At 37.6% G+C, this 19,239-nt stretch overlaps 2 protein-coding genes across 3 annotated transcripts in view; both read right to left on the bottom strand.

Moving 5' to 3' along the window:
- LOC103475694 (clustered mitochondria protein homolog) overlaps positions 1–11,180 on the bottom strand; it is an 18,663-nt gene extending 7,483 nt beyond the window's left edge. Inside the window, 14 exon segments of the mRNA XM_017308562.1 lie at positions 430–735; positions 1,194–1,366; positions 1,583–1,801; positions 2,593–2,685; positions 2,763–2,877; positions 2,975–3,100; positions 4,083–4,237; positions 4,310–4,343; positions 4,345–4,420; positions 4,491–4,610; positions 7,402–7,573; positions 8,742–8,884; positions 8,971–9,786; positions 10,939–11,180. Of these exon segments, the coding sequence (XP_017164051.1) occupies positions 430–735; positions 1,194–1,366; positions 1,583–1,801; positions 2,593–2,685; positions 2,763–2,877; positions 2,975–3,100; positions 4,083–4,237; positions 4,310–4,343; positions 4,345–4,420; positions 4,491–4,610; positions 7,402–7,573; positions 8,742–8,884; positions 8,971–9,769 (2,531 nt within the window). The 5' untranslated portion in view covers positions 9,770–9,786; positions 10,939–11,180.
- A 3,649-nt stretch (positions 11,181–14,829) lies between these two features.
- ccdc92bb (coiled-coil domain containing 92Bb) lies at positions 14,830–19,221 on the bottom strand. Of its 2 annotated transcripts, none has more exons than XM_008427429.2 (4): positions 18,941–19,221; positions 18,624–18,809; positions 17,440–17,487; positions 14,830–16,296 (listed from the first exon to the last, which is right to left on the bottom strand). In XM_008427429.2, the coding sequence occupies exons 2-4, from the start codon at positions 18,751–18,753 to the stop codon at positions 15,632–15,634; spliced, it is 843 nt and encodes a 280-aa protein (XP_008425651.1). In that variant the 5' UTR covers positions 18,754–18,809; positions 18,941–19,221; the 3' UTR covers positions 14,830–15,631. The 2 variants fall into 2 exon arrangements, with proteins under 2 accessions (XP_008425651.1, XP_008425649.1); XM_008427427.2 differs by having other exon boundaries at positions 18,624–18,772; positions 18,941–19,219.
- Between the last annotated feature and the right edge of the window lie 18 nt (positions 19,222–19,239).

The following is a 19,239-nucleotide window of genomic DNA, read 5'->3' as shown; positions in this document are numbered from 1 at the left end:
GAAGGAAGGAAGGAAGGAAGGAACGAAGGAAGGAAGGAACGAACAAAGGAAGGAACGAACAAAGGAAGGAACGAACAAAGGAAGGAACGAACAAAGGAAGGAACGAACAAAGGAAGGAACGAACAAAGGAAGGAACAAAGGAAGGAACGAACAAAGGAAGGAACAAAGGAAGGAACAAAGGAAGGAGGAAAAGAAGGAACGAAGGAAGGAGGAAAGGAAGGAACAAAGGAAGGAACGAAGGAAGGAAGGAGGGAAGGAAGGAAGGAGGGAAGGAAAGAAGGAAGGACAACATTTGTAAAGTACAGAGAGAAAAATCTAGAATTCGTTATTTTCCATGTTTTTATTGTAGGATTTGCTGTTCAATGTTCGCATTTTTCCAGATGTTTTCCCAGCGCGTGATGGTCATGTGACCTCTCTCCTCTTCCTCACCTGTGATGGACAAAGGCCTCCACCAGCTGCGGCCGGAGGCTGGCCAGGCCGTGGCGGTGACGCCGCGGGAAGCCGAAGCTGCGACACGCTGCGGGAACTTCCTGCTGCGCCTCAGCCGGCACCAGGAAGTTCAGATCCGGAGGGAAAGTCCGCAGGAGGTCCAAAATGTACGGACGTCCATCGCTGCCAAATATCCCGACTGTGGAGACAGCAGACCGGAGCTCCACAGGGCTGTTGCTGTGGTCGAGGACCCGGTGAGGCTGGATCCTCAGCGACTTACTGCTCTCACCCAGAAGCTCCAAAAACCTGCAAAAACCAAAAACATGGTGCCTTCCTTTAGCGGCATGAATGTGGCTAAGATGTGAAAACTAATGTGATGGCGTACGAGATACAAAGTTGCAAAAATAATTTAACAGCAATAATTTGGTTTCCTTAGCCTGTCATAGAAAAATATTCATTTTTCAAAGTCGTATTTTAACAGTGTTATGTCTGAGTTCCAAACTAAATATTTAATTCACCAGCTAAATATTTAGTTAACAAACTAAACATTTAACATTCAAATTACAAATGTAGTTAGGAAGATGAATATTTAGTTTGAAAACTAAATATTTAGCTTGTGAATTAAATATTTAGTTTGGAACTGTAACATTATCAATGTATGTATAATATGGTGAAAATATGACAAAAAAATGAACACTAACTAAACCAAATTATAATGTTTTTTTACTATCTTTACACATGGACGCAATTAGAGTTTTGGTCACCATTGGTGAGTAAAAACTGTTTTCCCGTTGTCATTAGAGCCGTAAACTATCTGCTTGAGGTTTTTCTCCAGTAACCCGGGAACGACGGTCTGAGCAGTGACACGGACGCCGCGATAATCCACCACCGCCGTGCCGAGTGTGTGGAGCCCCTCTGTGTCCACGGATGCATACGCCTGGAAATACAAATATTGATCAAGAATTATATGAGGTTCTGTTGGTTTATCAGGCCTTTAAAGGATCAGAAAGTACATTTTCTAACAGGAGAAACATTTTAAATCACCACATGAGTATATAATTAACTATAAGTCAAAACCAAACCAAAACATTATCTTTTATCTCAACGGACAGGTTGACAATTAATCAGAGAAACGTTCAGGGTTAATAAACACCTGAACTCCTCTCAGGTCACACAGGGCAGCAGCGTGAGCGGCAGCATCGCCCCCTACTGGCGCGTAGTGGTCCGACATGTCGAATCCCTGGCTGAAGAAGAGATTGTTCCACACAAAGACGTGGAGGTGAGGCGGCTCCCCTGGGTTCAGCGGCAAGACGTTGCCCTCCGTCATGGACACGGCACCCTGAGCTGCAGCGGCCACAAAGTCACTGTTGATCTGCATGGAGGAAGAGAAAGGAGGAAGAGAAATTACAAAAATTGTTCTCAAGTAAGAGTAGAAGTACTTCAGTTTTACTCAAGTAAAAGTTAAAAAAAAGTATTTGGTAAAACTCTACTCAAGTACTAACTGATCAGATTATCAGTCATTTAATATTTAAAGATGACATCATCAAACGGACCAAAATATGAATTTAAGTGGAAATTTTGGTATTTTAAAACAAAAATGGAAATAATTCAAAATTACAAAGTGAGGCAAAATATATGTTTTTTTTCCAAAGCAGTTTCTTTTGATAAAAAAAATGCTAACAAAAACGGCAGGAGTCTGGTGAATATTTGGTTAAAACTTGTTTGTTTTTCATCCAGTTGGTAGAGAATCCAGAAATTTTACTCAAGTAAGAGTAGAGTGCTTCATAATAAAATTATTCAAGTAAAACTTAAAGGTACAGTGTAGCAAAAATACTCCTTATTTCAGAATAAGTAGGTTAAAACATTTTGTGCACGTATGAGAAGCTTCAGACTCACTTCAAACTTGAGCAAGTTGTTCAAAAAAGTTGCTAAAGTGAATGTAATTGATTAAACTACTCACCTCTAATTATATGATTATGGACTGAAATGAAATGTTTTGTTCATAGATGAATAAAAAAGTCAACAATAAGAGAGSTAAGARACCAATACTTTGATTTCAGGTTGTATATGTTGTGTTTTTGTGGGGGAGTTTCAGGTTAGCGTTAGATTCAGCGATCCTACGCCTGGAGAAGTTTTTGTTCTTCATGTCTTTGTTCTCCTCACCCTGAAGAGTCGTCTGTCTCTGTTCCGCCGCTCCAGCAGCGAAGCTCTGGGAAGTTCCCTGGATCTCTGCAGCTCCTCATTCCAGTCTCGAATCTGCACAAACGTCAGTGTCACCATCAAACCCAGCTTCTTAGCCTCTCTGCTTACTGATGCTGTTTGGAGTTTGTAACCTGTCCGTTTGTCTCCTCTGCAGTCACACAGTCCAGGCTGTGATCTCCAGGAGGCGCCGCCCAGGTACACACCTGGACCGGAGCGCGGATGCACTCAAACGGGTGCTGATAAACTCTGGATCATGACAGAGACATTCTTAGGTTTTTCCATATTCTAGGATTACTAATGCTGTGACGCCCTTTTCTATCATCAACAAACCCAGAGTGTTCACCTCCTCTTCTGCAGGACGGCAAAGTTTTTCCTGAACAAGGGACTGAGCTGACTCAGGAGATCGACCAGAGAGTGACAGAGGATTTTAGGAGCTGCAGGTTTGGGGTTGAATTTGAAGGCAGTGGACCTGCAGCAGAAAGACAACAGCTGTCAAGACCGGAACCTCTGAAGTATGACAGCGGATTAAGGCCATCGTAAGAAAACAGGAGGAGTACATTTCTGCCAAAAAACGCAAAGATATTCTAGAGAAAACAAGAACATTTCTGTGCTCAAAAGTCACAAATTTGATTGGGAAAATTAAGGAATTTTGACATTAATCTAAAACATTTTCTAGACAAAACATGAAGATTTCTGAATTTGATAAATTTAAAATTGATCAAAACCCAGAAATTTCCAAATTTATCTCAGAAATATTCTGGAAAAACATGAACATTTCTGAGATTATTCAGAAAATTTCTGAAAGTCAAGAATGTTCGACTTTTGAAACTCAGAAATTTCCAATACTTTTCTAAATATTTTCAGAGATAAATCTCAAAATTTCTCATTTTTTAATAGCAAAATTTGGAGTTTCCAGTGGAATTTTACTCTCTTTTCTATCTACTTTAGCCCTAAAGTAAGTTGCTCCAGAATCAAGCAGATTTTAAAATTTCAGCAACTTTGGAATAAAAAAGAAAAGCTCTACAAAATGTTCTATCAAAAACATGGAAATTTCAGTGTTTGAAAAATGTAAAATTCTTTATTAAAAACTCAGAAATTTTGAGATTTTTCTCAGAAAAAAGTTTGAAAAGTCGAAAATGCTTAACTTTTAAAACTCACAAATCAAAATAATAAATCAAAAATACTTACGGTGACAAAACTTTTTTGACAATAAATTATAATCAATACGATATATGCCCACTTCTGCAGAAAATCCCTAGACAAATTTTTTTACTATTAGTTTTTAGAAGTAGTTTTTTGTTTACTAATTTGGAAGTTAATGGATCACCAAAATATGCTGCAAAAATTACACTGGAGAATCGAAATCTTTGCAGCCAAATAGTTTCATGGAAAATATTTCAGAATAAGTAGGTTAAAACATTTTGTGCGCGTATGAGGAGCGTCAGACTCACTGGTTGAGGTAGAAACCCCGTGAGCAGCAGGTGATGCTGAGCTCTCGCTCCTCCATCGTCAGGATGCTGATGTACATCAGGTCTCCGTGCAGCTTCCTGTTTCCTGGAGGCGGGTTCCAGCTGCTTATGTTCAGGACTCTGAGGCACTGCAGAGGCTGCACACGTCACCCAGTGTTTAACACAACTCACCTGAGCCATGTTTCCACTTATCCAGACTGAGTTCTCACCTTCCAGTCGTCTCTGATCGGCTGCAGAGGAGTATCGTCTTTCCTTATACCCAGGCAGGATGTAAAATGGAGGGCTGCGGGACACTGAACCCTTTTCCATACTGTCACTTTCTGAAGCAATGAATGCAGCGGTTAAAATGTTGATTCACAAAAGCGACTAACCAAGAAGGAGTGACGTTACCTTGGTGTGCTCTGGTGAATAAGGACAGGTAGGACAGCGAGCGGCCTGCAGGGTCGAGGCTCCGCAGCAGGTTGCGAACGTGACGCAGATGAACACGAACATCCCGCAATGAGTACGAATCTGAAACAAGATAAGCCATGTTGTAAAGTAAAACTATAGCTAAAAGTTTTAAGATTGATTAAAAAAAAAAAAAAATCTCTACAATTTGCACTGAGATTGGATAAAGTGCAGCTGATTAACGAAAGTGAGCTGTATTCCAAAATAGCTATTTTAGCTGCGTTAGCAACAAAGCTAAATGCTAGCATAGATTCGGTGATTTTATGGTTAGCTCAGGAGAGATTTTCTCTAAACAAGAGTAGCACAGTTATTTGTGTTTTGTTTTTTTTATCAAGCCCCTTTCAGACGACTTTGTCAAAGAAAAAAGGAGCAATTTTATAATAAATAATGTTTTATTTGAACACAACAAAGCACTTTGTCACAATATGAAATGAACAGTGGACACCGTCTTATCCCAGGTTCATTTGAACTTCATTGCAAAACATAAAACCTTATCAAGTAGTTTTGTTTAGTTTCTAGTACAAATATCTTTTTCTGCTTGAAATAAGACAAAGCTAATTTAAAAGTAACATTCCAGCAAGATGTAGGTCAATGACTCCTTAATATTGATGAAAAAGTGTTTGTTCAATTGGCAGACTATTTCAGATGGGAAAAATGTCTTGTTACAAGTGTCTCCCAGTGGAACTAGTACTTAAAAAAAGACCTATATCCATGAACAGTTTGTTATTCTTATTTCAAAAGTTTTAGGGTTGATAAAAAAAACTTGCTTGAATCTCAGAGATTTTCTAGAAAAAGCATGGAAATTTCTGAGTTTGAAAAAATGCTTGACTTTGTACATAAAACTAGACAAAAACACTTGTCGAGATTTTGTATTTTGTTAACCTATTTGTGAGGTTTTTTGACTTTGTGGTTAAGAAAAACTCCAGATCTTAATCCCACCAAGAGTCCTAAAAAAATAAGTGAACAAAATCAAAAATTGTGACATCTTCCCAGCACGGGTAATATCTGAATGGGAAACAACCAGTAATCCAGTAATTTACATGAGAAAGTTTAATTCATTATTGGAACTTTACATAATCTGGATTATTTTTAATTAAGGTATTTGAAACACATCAAATGTTTAATGTTGAATTGTCAGTGAAAAAGTTCTTACAGCATTTAAGCTAAAATGTTTCGGGGGAATAAAACCCCCAAACATTTGACAGTCTCAAAACTTTTGGTCACAAATGAAGTTTATAACAAAAACAAATAATTAAAAGACAAAGATTCATTTCTTTGTGTGTTAAAATATAAAACTACCATAATAAAACCATTTTCTGCTAGCAAACAGAATCCATAATCAACGAGGCTGAGTCGTCCAGGTCCTGAAGCAGCCCAGAGCATCACACCGCCATGACCATGTTCGACTGATGTTCATTTTCTGCTGTTAGTTTTAACTTGGTCCCAGTTTTGTCTCGTTGGTCCACAGAAATATTTTCTCCAACGTCCCGGATCATCAAGGTGTTTTCTGAGAAAAATGAATCAGTCTTTTGTGTTCTTTGGGTTGGTGGATAACGGCTCTCACTGCGGTTTCTTTGGAGTCCCAAAACTTTAGAAATGGCTTTATAATCCTTTATAGATTGGTAGATGTCTCTGACTTTGATTAATACTTTATTGAACATTTATTAAAACAGAAAATACCATGAACTCCTCATACCGAGTTGTTGGGTGGCAAAGATTGTAAATTAATGCATTCCTCCATAGTACTTACTTATTTCCAATTGTGCTTGTATTTTTCTTTAGATCAGGTTTTGGTACATGTTGCTTTTTGAGATATTTTGCTTCACTTACTGATGTCAGACAAGTTATAGTGCATATAAATAATTTCTTAATTTTGCAGGTCTTGCAGTGAACAGCTATATTACCACATAAATCTTGGTTGGTTTTGATAGCTTCATTTCCCTCTGATAAATGAAATTGCACTGCAAAAACAGAAAATCTTTACAAGTATTTTATCTTTTTTCTAGTGCAAATATCTTTGTCCACTTGAAGTAAGACAAAACTGACTGAGAAGTAACTTTTCATCTTGTTTTAAGTCAATCATTCCTTAATATTGATGAAAAAGTACTTCTTCCATTAGCAGATTATTTCACTTATAACACGATAAAAATATCTTGTTATAAGTGAATTTACAAAACTTATAACAAGTCTTACAAGTTTCTTAATATAAGGATTAATAATATTAATTTAAATAATATTAATATTATTTAGGAATAATAATAATATTCCTTAATATTAAGGAATGTTCCTTAATATCAATGTTATTCATCAATATTAAGGAATTACTTCCTTAAAACAAGCTCCTATATCTTTCTGAAAAGGAACTCATAAGTTTGTTTTTATTATTTCAAGTGAACTAAGATATTTTCTCTAGAAACTGGACAAATAACACTGTATAATTATACACTGTAACAGTGTATAATTTGAAAACTGCTTTTTGTATTTACTCATATTATTTTTGTTTAGTTTTCAAACTTTTGACTGAAACAAAAACAAATCTATCCAACTTACTCACTATGGTTCATATTTACAGATATATAAAAAGACCCACAAAGTTAAATGATTTGGTGACTTCTTGTGTTTTTTGTCAACTTTAAAAGTTATATTTTCAATGTTTGGTTGCTTCTCACTAAATTTGCTCACTTTTCAGCTTTTTCAAAGCAGCTGTTAGCATGTAAGTTTGTAAAATGTTCAGACTGATTCTCTTCTGGTAGCTTCCGGTCCAAAGTCGGATGAAGATACAGCTTCAAATCAAATGATTGTCGTGAAAAGCGGTGAGTAGAGAGGATGAGGGGAGAAATTTAGAGTCGGTTACCCTCCACCACCCTGATCAGCGCCCCCTCCTGGATTCCCTGGATGGAGCCCAGTTCGGCGGCGCTGTCCAGGACGGCCCCTCCCAGCTGCAGGGAGAAGCAGGAGCCGTGGCAGGTGAGTTCATGATCCATCAGCACCTGATGGAGCTCAGATACCGACATCTGCCCTGAGACCTGAGAGGGGAGGATAATCAATGAGTCAATCAAGTTTATTTGTATAGCACATTTACGTCATACAAACACAAATACAGTCATGAAGACACAAACAACCTGAGGGAAGTTGGAACCTCACCTTCTTCAAATCAGACGGAATTGGTGTCAAATGTTTGTCCTACGTTTGTGCATCGAAACTTTTTGTTTGTGGTGCTATCATTTTAAATATACTAAGAAATGTTTCCAGAGGTCATGAAAGGTCAACCATCCCCCCATTCCCAGCTTCTCCAAATCAGACTGGTGTCAATCCACTCAACTACATTTATGCTGGTTTGTGGAGCAAAAGTTTTTGTGCTGCTTTGGCTTTGAACCTATTAATGAATGTTTAAAGGTAATTTTGATTTTGTAAAAGTGGGGGGCTGGCTGACCTTTTGACCCTTAAACTTTGATTAATGTCTTCAAAGCCAAAGCAGCACAAACCAAATAAAAATTTGCTGCACAAATGTAGCACAAACGTTTAAAGCCAAATTTGTCTGATTTGAAGAGAAACGAACTTCATTCAAGTAGTCAAACATTACCGTCGTTACACATCAGAAATGTGGATTGATGTTTCATTTGCAATGTTTGAAAAGCAGCAGGTGGGTTTTTAGTCCAGGTTTAAAGGAACTCAGTGTTTACATCTGAGTATGAAATGGTGGTCCAGACTACCAATCATTACCAATCAGTTTATAAAAACACAAAATGACAAAGTCGTAAAGACCGTCAATGATTGAGCAAACGCCAAAATCATTCAGATCAAAATGTTGGTCAGTGTTTCATTGATTATATTTCAAAAATAACTATGAACAGCTGGGTTTTTAGTCTTGATTTAAAGGAACTCAGTGTTTTGGCTGTTTAGCAGTTTTGGGGAAGTTTGTTCCTGATTTTTGGTACATAAAAGCTGAATATTACTTCTCTATGTTTGGAAGATCTGGAAGGTTGATACGACAGCAGCAGTTATTTAATGTATTTTTGTGCTAAGCCGTTCAGTGATTTATAAACTAAATAAAGTATTTTAAAGTCTGTTCTTTGATCTCCAGGGAGCCAGAGGAAGGACTTTAGAAGTGGGTTGATGCGCTCTATCGCCAGCAAAGTGATCGACTGCAGGGAGGTAGATGCACTTTTAGGAAAATACTGAAGAAAGCAGAACCTGAAGATCAAAACTTTCTGCTCCAGGCGGCTGAATTTGGACTGTAAACTCGTCCTCATGAAGATCAGCGGCTTCTCCATCACTCGGCAGAGTTTTTCTCTTGTTGGACAGCTGGAGAACCTTAGAGCTTTCTGAAGCCACACCTGAGGTTTGAAGAATTAAACCTTAAACATCATAATAACAGAATGTTACACATAAATATGAACAAAGATGGACGCCGATCACCGACCTTTGACAAGCGGCTCCTCTGAAAGGGGCTGCAAACCATTTTTATCCTGGTCCTCCGTTTCTCTCTTTATGTTTTCCGCATCGTTCATGTGAGTCTCGTTAAATATGGACTCGTCTACTAACTCATCAGGGTGGATAATTTCATTTTTTACGTTATGAACTCCTGGATCTTCATCACTTCGTTCATGTTCCTCATGAGTGTTGTTGCTTTCACGTTCTGCATCAAAGTGTTCGGTCTTCTCAGAACCTTTTCCACTGGGATGGATCAGTACCTGGTGCTGCTCAGTCCAAACAAACCCTGCTACGCTTTCTTCATGAAGCTTGGTGTTTTGCTCCATTTCTGATTTTGCTTTTGTTGAAGTTGTGATGCCTTTATCGTCCTCCGTCTGAATTTCTGCCTCAGAGTCAGTCTGAGTCTGAACCTCCGCACTAATCTGAGTCTCCACTTCGGTTTGCGTCTCCACCTCAGAGAAACTCCTGTCTCTTCCTTCCCTCGCGTCTTCTTCATCTCCCTGCGCCTCGTCTTCCTCAGAAACAAGCAGACACACCATGGGCTCCACCAGAGTCACTTCGCCTGCAGGGTTGCTGCTGAGTATGATGTCAGGAAACAGGAAGTGCTCTGGCTCAAGAGCAGGGTTTGCTATTCCAGTTGAAGGGTTTATCATGCTGTCATCCAAAGAGTCAAAATCGCTTTCCTCGCTTGATAGAAGAGGGGATTGCTCAACGCCGCGCTGAACCGGATCGTCCGGATGCTTGAAGAAGCTCAACAATCCGCGGCAGCACTGGAGGATGTTTCCCATCGTCGCACCGCGTCAGGCTGGACAGAGAAAAAAATAATTAAATTTTTACATTTACCCACTTTTTACGAGTGCTATTTGTTTTTATTTGGCATTTACCAAATGGGAATAATTTTGGGACCCCTAATTTACAAGAGAAAATTACATTTGATTTAATGTGAGGAAGAAAAACAGCATAGAGCGTAAAAATCTAGTTTTAGCTCTTTGTGGAACTTTAGATCCAAATTAGCTGAAGGTTCCTGTTAAATTGTCTATAGAATGTAGTCAGAGTTTTTCAGAAAAAATATACTTTTAGGGTTATTTTTACTTCTGTACTTTTTACTTTTATTTGAGTAATTTTATTATGAAGTATTTCGGTAGCACTTTATTTGAAGGGGTGTGCATAAGACTGACATGGCACTGTCATAAACATGACATAACATCTGTCATGAACATAAAAAAGTCTTTATAAATGTTTACGACTGTTGTCATGAACATTATTCGGTAAATAATGACACTTTTAATTCAAAGTTGCTCTAAAAGTTGCATTGAAAGTCCATTAAAAATGCYAACTGCATTAAATTATCATAATTTACAAAATTATGATAATTTTTTGTAAATTATTTTACAAAAAAAACAAAATGTAAATAATTTATATAAGCAACAAAAAAATAAAAATAAAATCAGGCAAAATTATTTTTTTCCAAATGAATTTCAAAGATTAATTTTTGGTTAAAACATGTTTGTTTTTTATTCATCGGGTAAAAATGAAGGAGGATACTTCATTAAAAAAATTACTTAAATAAAAGTAAAAAAATACAGCTTAGTAAAAATACTCATAAAAGCACATTTAAAAAAAAAGTTACTGAAGTAAATTTAATTGCGTAAATGTAACTAGTTACTACACAGCTCTGGGATTCACCCAACATAAACTGGACAATCTACAATTTTAGGTCCAGTCTTGTGGATGGTGCAGAGCATTTAATGAATCCATGAAAGAAAAGTTTAAAAAGTAAGCTGGAGATGATTAAATCAGAGTTCAACCACATGAGGATTTGAAAATAAATACAGCTGTGAAGATTAATTTCTGATTTAAAGCACCAAATGGTCATGAGAGCCTAAACTGTTGCAGGAGAAGGTTTGCATGATCCTCAAACACAACAAAAATATGACATCAGATGTGTGAGACCTACCATCCAGTGAAGAAGAAGAAATCAGTCGCTCTGTGTCATCTTGTCTCATATCTTCTGGTTCCCATCCTGGTGAAATCACAGAGTTTCCCAGGATTTCCTCCAGACGCTCTCCTGTCCTTGCTGTGCGACTACATTACACAAACTGAGTGTCCTTCATGAGTGGGGGGGGAGAAAGGGGAGCTGTCACAGCCTGTGGGCCCTCTCTCTGTTCAGACAATACCAAACAGCGGCCAGCAGGGGGCTCCCGCTCTGCTGCAAATGATGTAACTTCCTGTGTGATTCAGATTGACGTATGCAGGTGGCAGCATGAGTGCGTTACCGCCATCTACTGGTGAAAAAATGATTCTCACCTTTTCTCTTCATAGACTGACTCAGAAAGGTTTATTATCAGAGTTAGTTAGTAACTAGTTACGTTTACTTGTATGGGGAGCCATTTCTATGGAGAGCCATTTCAACCTAAATTAAATAAATAAATGAAAAAATTGGGTTAATGAAAAAGGGAAATTGGAAAGTGGTTAAATGAAAAATAGATGAATAAAAAATGGGTCAATGGATAAAGGGATAAATGAAAAATAGATGAACGAAAAAGAGAAATTGATATGAAAAATAAAAAAAATGAAAAAATTGGGTTAATGAAAAAGTTAAATTAAAAAAATTGTTAAATGAAATATAGATTAATGAAAAATAGACAAAAGAAAAAAGGGAAATTGAAAACTTGATATGAAAAATACATAAATGAAAAATTGGGTTAATAAAAAAGCTAGATTAACAAATTTGTTATTTATTTCACTCATTGTCTTCATTTTTTGATTTATTTTACTCATTTTTTAGTTATTTCACCCTTTTATTTATTTATTTAATTTTGGCTGAAATGGCTCTCCATACTTGAGTACTATATTGTACTTTATTACTCTTACTTGAGTAAAATTTATGAAGAACAAGTTTGTATTGAGAAAAACTTGACCAGACACAAACACACCTGAAGTTATTGTTAAAGTTTCACGAGTTTAATATTGAGAGAAATGGATTTGGAAAAATTTTTGTTTTGTCTGATTCTGTTATTTTATAATGATGTTTTACATGAATAATTTTCATTTTGATCTTTAACGTACCAAATTTTCCACATAATTTTACATTTAAATCCATCTGATGATGTAATGTTTAAATATTAAATGATTGATGTTTTGACCAGTTACTCAGCACTTAGCTGTTTATCGATTACTTCTTTATGCTTACTTGACTAGTTTCTTGGATGGCTACGTTTTAATTTTACTTAATTAAGAATATGTTGAAGTAGCATTATTTACTTGAGCACTACTTTTGGGTACTCTCACCTTTGATTATTATTGTTTTTTACCATTATGTGACGTTACAAGCGCAAATGCTCATGTATATTATTTATTTTTTGGGTGCTAGATCCATATAATTTGCAATAACTGTCTAGTTTTTTTCTGTTATGGTCTTGTATATTATTATTATTAGTAGTAGTAGTAGTAGCTTGTATTGTATTGTATATTATTATTATTAGTAGTAGTAGTAGTAGCTACTACTGCTACTACTACTGGTAKTAGTAGCAGTAGTAGTAGTAGCAATACTCATTGCTACTACTAGCATTGTATGATACAATGATACAATGTTGTATCATTGGACACAATGTTGTATCAATGATACAATGTTGTATCATTGTATCCAATGTTGTATCATTGGATACAATGTTGTATCAATGATACAATGTTGTATCATTGTATCCAATGTTGTATCATTGGATACAATGATACAACATTGTATCCAATGTTGTATAATTGGATACAACAATCCTGTTGTATCCAATGATACAACAGGATTGTATCATTGCCACAATCCTGTTTTTGTATATTGTTTTTAACACAAAATTTCATTCTCATGTGACGTCACACTTCCGTGAACTTTGTAACTGACAGCCATCGGCAGACAGTTGCTAACAAAATGTAAGCTTTCGTACTAAAATGTTGTTTATTTTTTGCATCTAAAAGCAGCAGACTATTTACAAGAAATGAAAACTTAACCACGTTGATGTAAACATTTTCTTAAAGTGTGCTGCCACCTACATCAAGTCTACCAGCTGATGGGAGGGAGGATCTGTAATAACGTGCCTTTGTGCATGTAGGATGGTTACATGGATATCCGTGTGCTGCTGTGGCCCAGTCAAAGTCGCAACATATTAAATTGAGAATCTGCAAATAGAACAATGGTGTTTTTAGAAACTCAATCTGAATATTGTCGAGTGTTTATATTTCAGTCAGTTAGTTTGATTGTATTATTGACAATATATTTAATTAATTTTAAATCACTGGTACAAAATTTTAATTCCATGTTTTAAATTTACGCTCTTGGTAAATGATGAACGTCCCTGGATTTTCCTTTGGGCTTCATGATGTAATCAAATGAATTCCACATTTTCTCTTTTCTTGTGTTTGCTGAAGTACCTCCTCTGTTCCAAACCAGCTAAAAACAAACCTCTCAGTATTCACATCCTGTTTCCTCAAAGATTCGTTTGGCGTCAGCTGAAAAGAAGGTCTGTGGCCACCAGAGAGCGAGACATTAATATTCTGAACACACCAAGAGCAAATTAACTGCTGGAGAAACTCTCTGCTGCTGCTTGTTTATTCAGTAGCAGCTCCATTAAAGTTCATGCTGTGTGAATAATATATTAAATGAAACCTTGACTAACATTAAAATAAGATTTATTTTTCTGCAGCAGCTTTTTTTTGCAGCTACAGGGAAACAACAGAATGTTTGATTTTTGAGTCATGCAGTAATGCATAATTGTGAGTTTAATGTAAATATCCCACCAAAATGGTAAAAAACCTTGGATTTATGTGATGCTAACTCCCACCTGCAAGTGGCAGTATTTCCTACAGCAAGTATTTTAAAGATAGTTTGCAAATATTTCTGAATTAACTCCACAAATCAGTGATTATTGCAAAAGAAATCAATAAAGTAACAAAATGTTATACATTTTACAGATGTTAAATTTTAATAAGTACTTATCAAATGCAGACACAGCTATTAATGTTTTAACAGTTTGTTAGTAGGTTTTATGATGCACTTTGGGACAACCGGCCCTTTAAGAACATTCATGATGTTGATGTGGCTCAAAATGAAAAAGAGCTCGACATCCCTGACATGCAGGATTTTATCCAGACAGAAGACAAAAATATGGATGAGGATGCCTGTTCTTGAGTTGTTTCAAGAGTTACTGTAGAAATACATATTATAGATACGTCTGCTCAGATATCCTGGTTAGATTTCAAAATGTCAGTTTTTTCAGTCTCAACATCCTTGGATCAATAATTTTTCATAAATTTAAGCATAAAAACCTACAAAACCCCCTAAATTCAGCTGGTATATAATATTATTATGCATTGTAATGATTGGACTGACTAAAAAGACTAAAAAGTAGTTTTAAAAAGTTGATTTCAGCCGTATTTTACATTATATAAAAAGCACAATATGTAATCAGTCCAGGTGTGAGAGAATAAAGTTTTTTTTTTGACTAATAATCAGTTTTTCCTCTGCTTTGAATTCTCCACCTTTTCCAAATGTAGTCATAACAATAAACGTTGATTTATTTTATCAGGATTTTATGTAAAGTAGTTGTGAAACAGGAGGAAAAGAGTATTTTTGTAAGTATAAATACCTGCTGCCATGCAGACTGCTTGTGGAAATAAACTTGAATGTCTTTTTGGACATGTCTCTTTCACAACTGGAGGAAGGAGTTTTGTGAAAATAGATCAAGCTCAGACAGTGTGGATGGGGAGCTCCTGTGAAAAATGGATTGTTTGTATTTTTACTATTCTGCTCTTTGTAACATCACCGGGCCGGTAGAGGAGTCACACTTACATATTAAAATGTTCTAAGAAAAGTTTTATTCCCTTGTGAAAACAGACGACAACATGAGTTATGGTTTGCAATAACAAGGCAAATTGTATGAATTTAATAAAGTGCAGGTAATACAAAATTTCCTTTTCAAGTGACCATCCTAAACTTAAAGCTGGTTGTAGGGCTGCACCGATTTAGCGGCCAGTCGATTTACTGGCACAGATTTCCTTAATTTTGGGAGATTGGTGATCGGTCAATACTTACATGTGAAGCTGATCTTATCCACCTCAGCAAATACCTAAAAACCAGCCACTGTCTTCTTCAGCTCTCACTTAAGTTGTCCTCAGGTCAAAATGACCGAGATTTGTATGTGTTTTCCCTATACACAGAAAATGAGGACAACATGAGGGTTAAGAGAGGTTTGACCGGCAGACTGGCCCACCAGGTCATGTCTGCTCATTTTAAGGTAACAATAATCACCCCACTATTGTTACCAACTCAGTGACTTTCTTGCTATATTTAGCAACATTTCAGACAAAAACAATTTGGTATCGGCCAATTCAGAAAGGGCAGGTCAGGTTTTCGGCGCACCCCCAGCTGCTCCAGCTGGTGAAACATTCACTGAACCCAGAGGCAATGCTGCTGTTTAGATTATAGGCAAACACGATCAGCTGTGGTAAACTCTAAACCTTTTGAGGACATTTCACACCCTTAATTGGGTAAATCTATAAATACATCTAAGTCTAGTTTAGATTAACCATTTCCTGTGAGGCTAAATTATAAAACTTAATTTTCCAGGTTTCTACAGAGTCCTCCTCCTCAGAGATGACGGTCACAGAGCCGTCTCTCCCTCGCCTGCGCCCATGTCCACCCTCCTGGGCACCCTGCTGTCCTCTATGTCCTCCCACTCGTCCTCCCCCTCCTCTCCGTCCTGCAGCCTCATTGGCCGGCTCCAGCGGAGGAGGCGGTACCTGAGTGGCACCAGGAAGAGGGCGGGGTCAGGCATCGGGTGTGGACTCTGTGGTGACGTGACTCTCTCCTGTGGGATGCAGGCTCTCACCCTCTCCTCCCTCACACTGATGTTCTTCCTGTGTCTCCCCTCCGGCTGGACGGAGGAGGCACCAGGATGAGGAGACAGAGGCCAGTCTGACCCTCCTTCTTCCTCTTCCTCCTCTCCCTCCTCCTCCTCCTCCTGCTCTCCTTTCCCCCTTTGCCGCTGCTGGAAAAGTTTCAACCGTGCGCCGTGCAGCTCGTGGTGCAGCGTCGTCGTCATGACGTTTTGCCGCTGAAGTTCTCGATTCAGCAATGTGATCTTGTGGCTGCGGCGCTTCAGCTCCTCCAGGAAGCGCCGCTCCTCCTCCCGCAGGCTCCTCCCCAGCGCCACAGCTCGGGCCCGGCCGGCCCGCAGCTCCCCGCGCACCGTGACCATCATGCACTGCTGCCTCTCCAGGAGGCGCTCTGCGGCCTCGCAACGCGCCGCCAGCTCTGCTTCCTCCTCTGACGGACGAAAACAAACACAGACCCAGAGCTGGGTAGTAACTACTTACATTTACTTGAGTAACTTTTTGAAAAAATTTACTTTTAGGAGTATTTTTACTGCGCTGTACTTTTTTTTACTTTTACTTGATTCATATTATTGTGAAGTATCTTTACTCTCTCTCTACTTTCTGGATTCTCTACTCACTGAATTAAAAACAAACATGTTGCAACCAAAAACTCACCAGACACAGACCTGCAGTTAAAGCTTCATAAGTTTTTTTTTACTGAAAGAAACTGATTTGGAAAAATACAATTTTTACTGATTTTGTTATTTTTTGTTACTTATTTGAACTTTTGGTCCTTAAAATACAAAACACCAGCTCTTGAGTAAACCTTTTGCCAAATACTTTTAAACTCTTGGTATTCTTGGACGGCTACATTTTGTTTTTACTTGAGTAACTATTATAAAGTATTTCTACTCTTCCTTGAGTAAAATTTCTGGATTCTCTTCTCACTGAATTAAAAACAAACATGTTGCAACCAAAAACTCACCAGACACAGAGACACACTTTAACCTGCAACTTTTGTTAAAGTTTCCTACGTTTTTAATTGAAAGAAACTGATTTAGAAATATTTATTTTTGCCTGATTTTGCTTTTTTTTTGTTACATGAATTGTTGTCATTTTGGTCCTTAAAATACCAACATTACACGTAACTTTGTATTTTGGTCTGTTTAATTATGTATTTTTTAATATTAAATGATTGATAATTTGTTCAGTTACTCTGTATTTGAACTGCCTTGTTGCTAAACAAAGGATAGATTGATATGTAGTTTACGTTAAAGCAGCTGTATGTAACTTTTATCAAAAATATTTTTTTACATGTTTGTTGAAAATGTTACTATGTCGTGACAGTTTGTTATGAAACAGAAACTTTGGGTAAAATAGGAGTAAAGCAGGCATACTTTTCATTCCCTCTTCAAAATTACACATTACATAAAAGCAGAATAAGATACATGGAAAGGGTTATGGAAGTTAACATTTCTCTTTAAAACTGATGATTATTTTTGTTTTATCTAAGACAGAAACCAGTTGAAATAGTTTATTTTTTACATTTTAAATGATTAATTTGGATTATTACTTATTATATCTAAATTCTTACCTGCTGTGTTTCTGTCAGGAAACTTGGAGTCCAGCTCACAGCTCAGCTCTGCACAAAGGATTAGGCATAGTCAGATTAGAGATTACAGATTGAGGAGAATAAGCCATAATATAAACATCCACAGAAATGAATCCAGATTAGGAAAGCAGGTTATTGATTAATGAGTTGATTGCTCTAATTGATAATTCATTGATAAGCGTCCATTTTCTTAAAAACTTGAGTTTTGTCTTGCATCAAGATGGCCGACCGGTTTTCCATAATATAAATCAGAACACCGAACTTTGTTTGGACCGTTTCTTTTTCCTGTTCTGGTATGGCGCCGCCATCTTTTATTAGTTAATCAACTGGAACTCATTTTAATCTACAATTACCGGTAATCCTAAATTGATTCATTTTTTTGCATCCCTATCTCAGATTATAGCTGGACGACATGGTTGAAAATTGTACCACTATAAATTTGTTTCTCATCAGTGGATATTGATAATTGCCGATCAATAATTATTGATTTGTTTTTTTTAAAATACTGGCAAACCGGAGTACTGACTTTTCTTATTTAATCCACAGTTTTCACTCCATGCCGCTGTTTAATTGTTGTTTTTAAGCAGCTATGAGGCACGGTGATGAAACCTGAAACTGCTGCTGTGCAAGTTACTCAGCAGGTTGTTGCCTGGTAACCATAAATTACTCAACAGGCCGTTGCTAGGTAACCATAAATTACTCAACAAGTTGTTGCCACGTAACACAAAAAGAACACAAAATCTTATCAAGTATTTTTGTCCAGTTTCTAGTTCAAATATCTTTTACTACACTTGAAGTAAGACCGAACTAACGTACAAGTAACTTTTCAGCAACAAATAAGTACTAGTTTTAAGTTAATAATTTCTTAATATTTGTGAAAAAGTACTTGATTTATTGGCAGATTATTTTACTTATTACATGGGAAAAATATCTTGTTATAAGTGGAATAATCTGCCAATGGAAAAGTCCTTTTTAAAATCAATATTAAGGATTTATTTACCATTTAAAAGCCTGATCCAAGATGAGCGTAACTAAAGGTTTTCACCACAAATGTCTTAAGGCAGCAACTTCCCATTTGGATTTGATGCTTCTGCTCACGCCCTCCTTTCGTAATACCGCCCTGGGCAACCGCCCATATCAAATCCGGGCAGATTGGTGGGACTGACCGTGACAGCGCCTCTTCAGGTGTGTGATCTCCAGCTGCAGGCCGGTCAGCATGGCCAGGTGCTCCTGCTTCAGGAAGCAGATCCCCCTGTCAACGCTGGCCACCTGCTGCTCCAGCCTCCCGGCGTCCATGGCTCAACCTTCACGCAACCTGAGCAGATGTTAGCAGCGGGACGTCAGATGCAGCACTAACATTTAATATAAGAAAAAAGCCATTTAGTGAAAATAGCAGCCGTGTCACTCATCTCATGATTGATTTCGCTGCATGTGTTTTTCAGCTGTAACAGCGTTTAAATCCAAACCCCGGTCTGTGGCCTACCGTGATACTGAAGCGGTATCCAGCTCAAAGCGTGTCTCATGGATCTTCGTACCGTCCTGGACCGGTGTCTCTGTCCTCGCTGCAGCGAAAATGCGGCGAACAAAAGCCCGATCAGTGCGCTGAACTATCGTCTCCTGCTGTTCGGAGGCGCTTCCAACTATTTCCCTGTCCGCATTCTGCAAAGCATGAATGAATCCTGCAGGATCAGGCTGAGTGGAAATAACCTACTCTTCACCTTCTGCTGTTTCGTGCAGTGCGGCGCTGCGCTCACAACAAAGCACTGAGCTATGAGGGGTTAT

The sequence above is a fragment of the Poecilia reticulata genome, linkage group LG14, assembly GCF_000633615.1.
Source record: "Poecilia reticulata strain Guanapo linkage group LG14, Guppy_female_1.0+MT, whole genome shotgun sequence".
Taxonomy (NCBI): domain Eukaryota; kingdom Metazoa; phylum Chordata; class Actinopteri; order Cyprinodontiformes; family Poeciliidae; genus Poecilia; species Poecilia reticulata.
The sequence above is the reverse complement of the archived record's forward strand: the minus strand, read 5'-3'. Positions and strand labels throughout refer to the sequence as shown.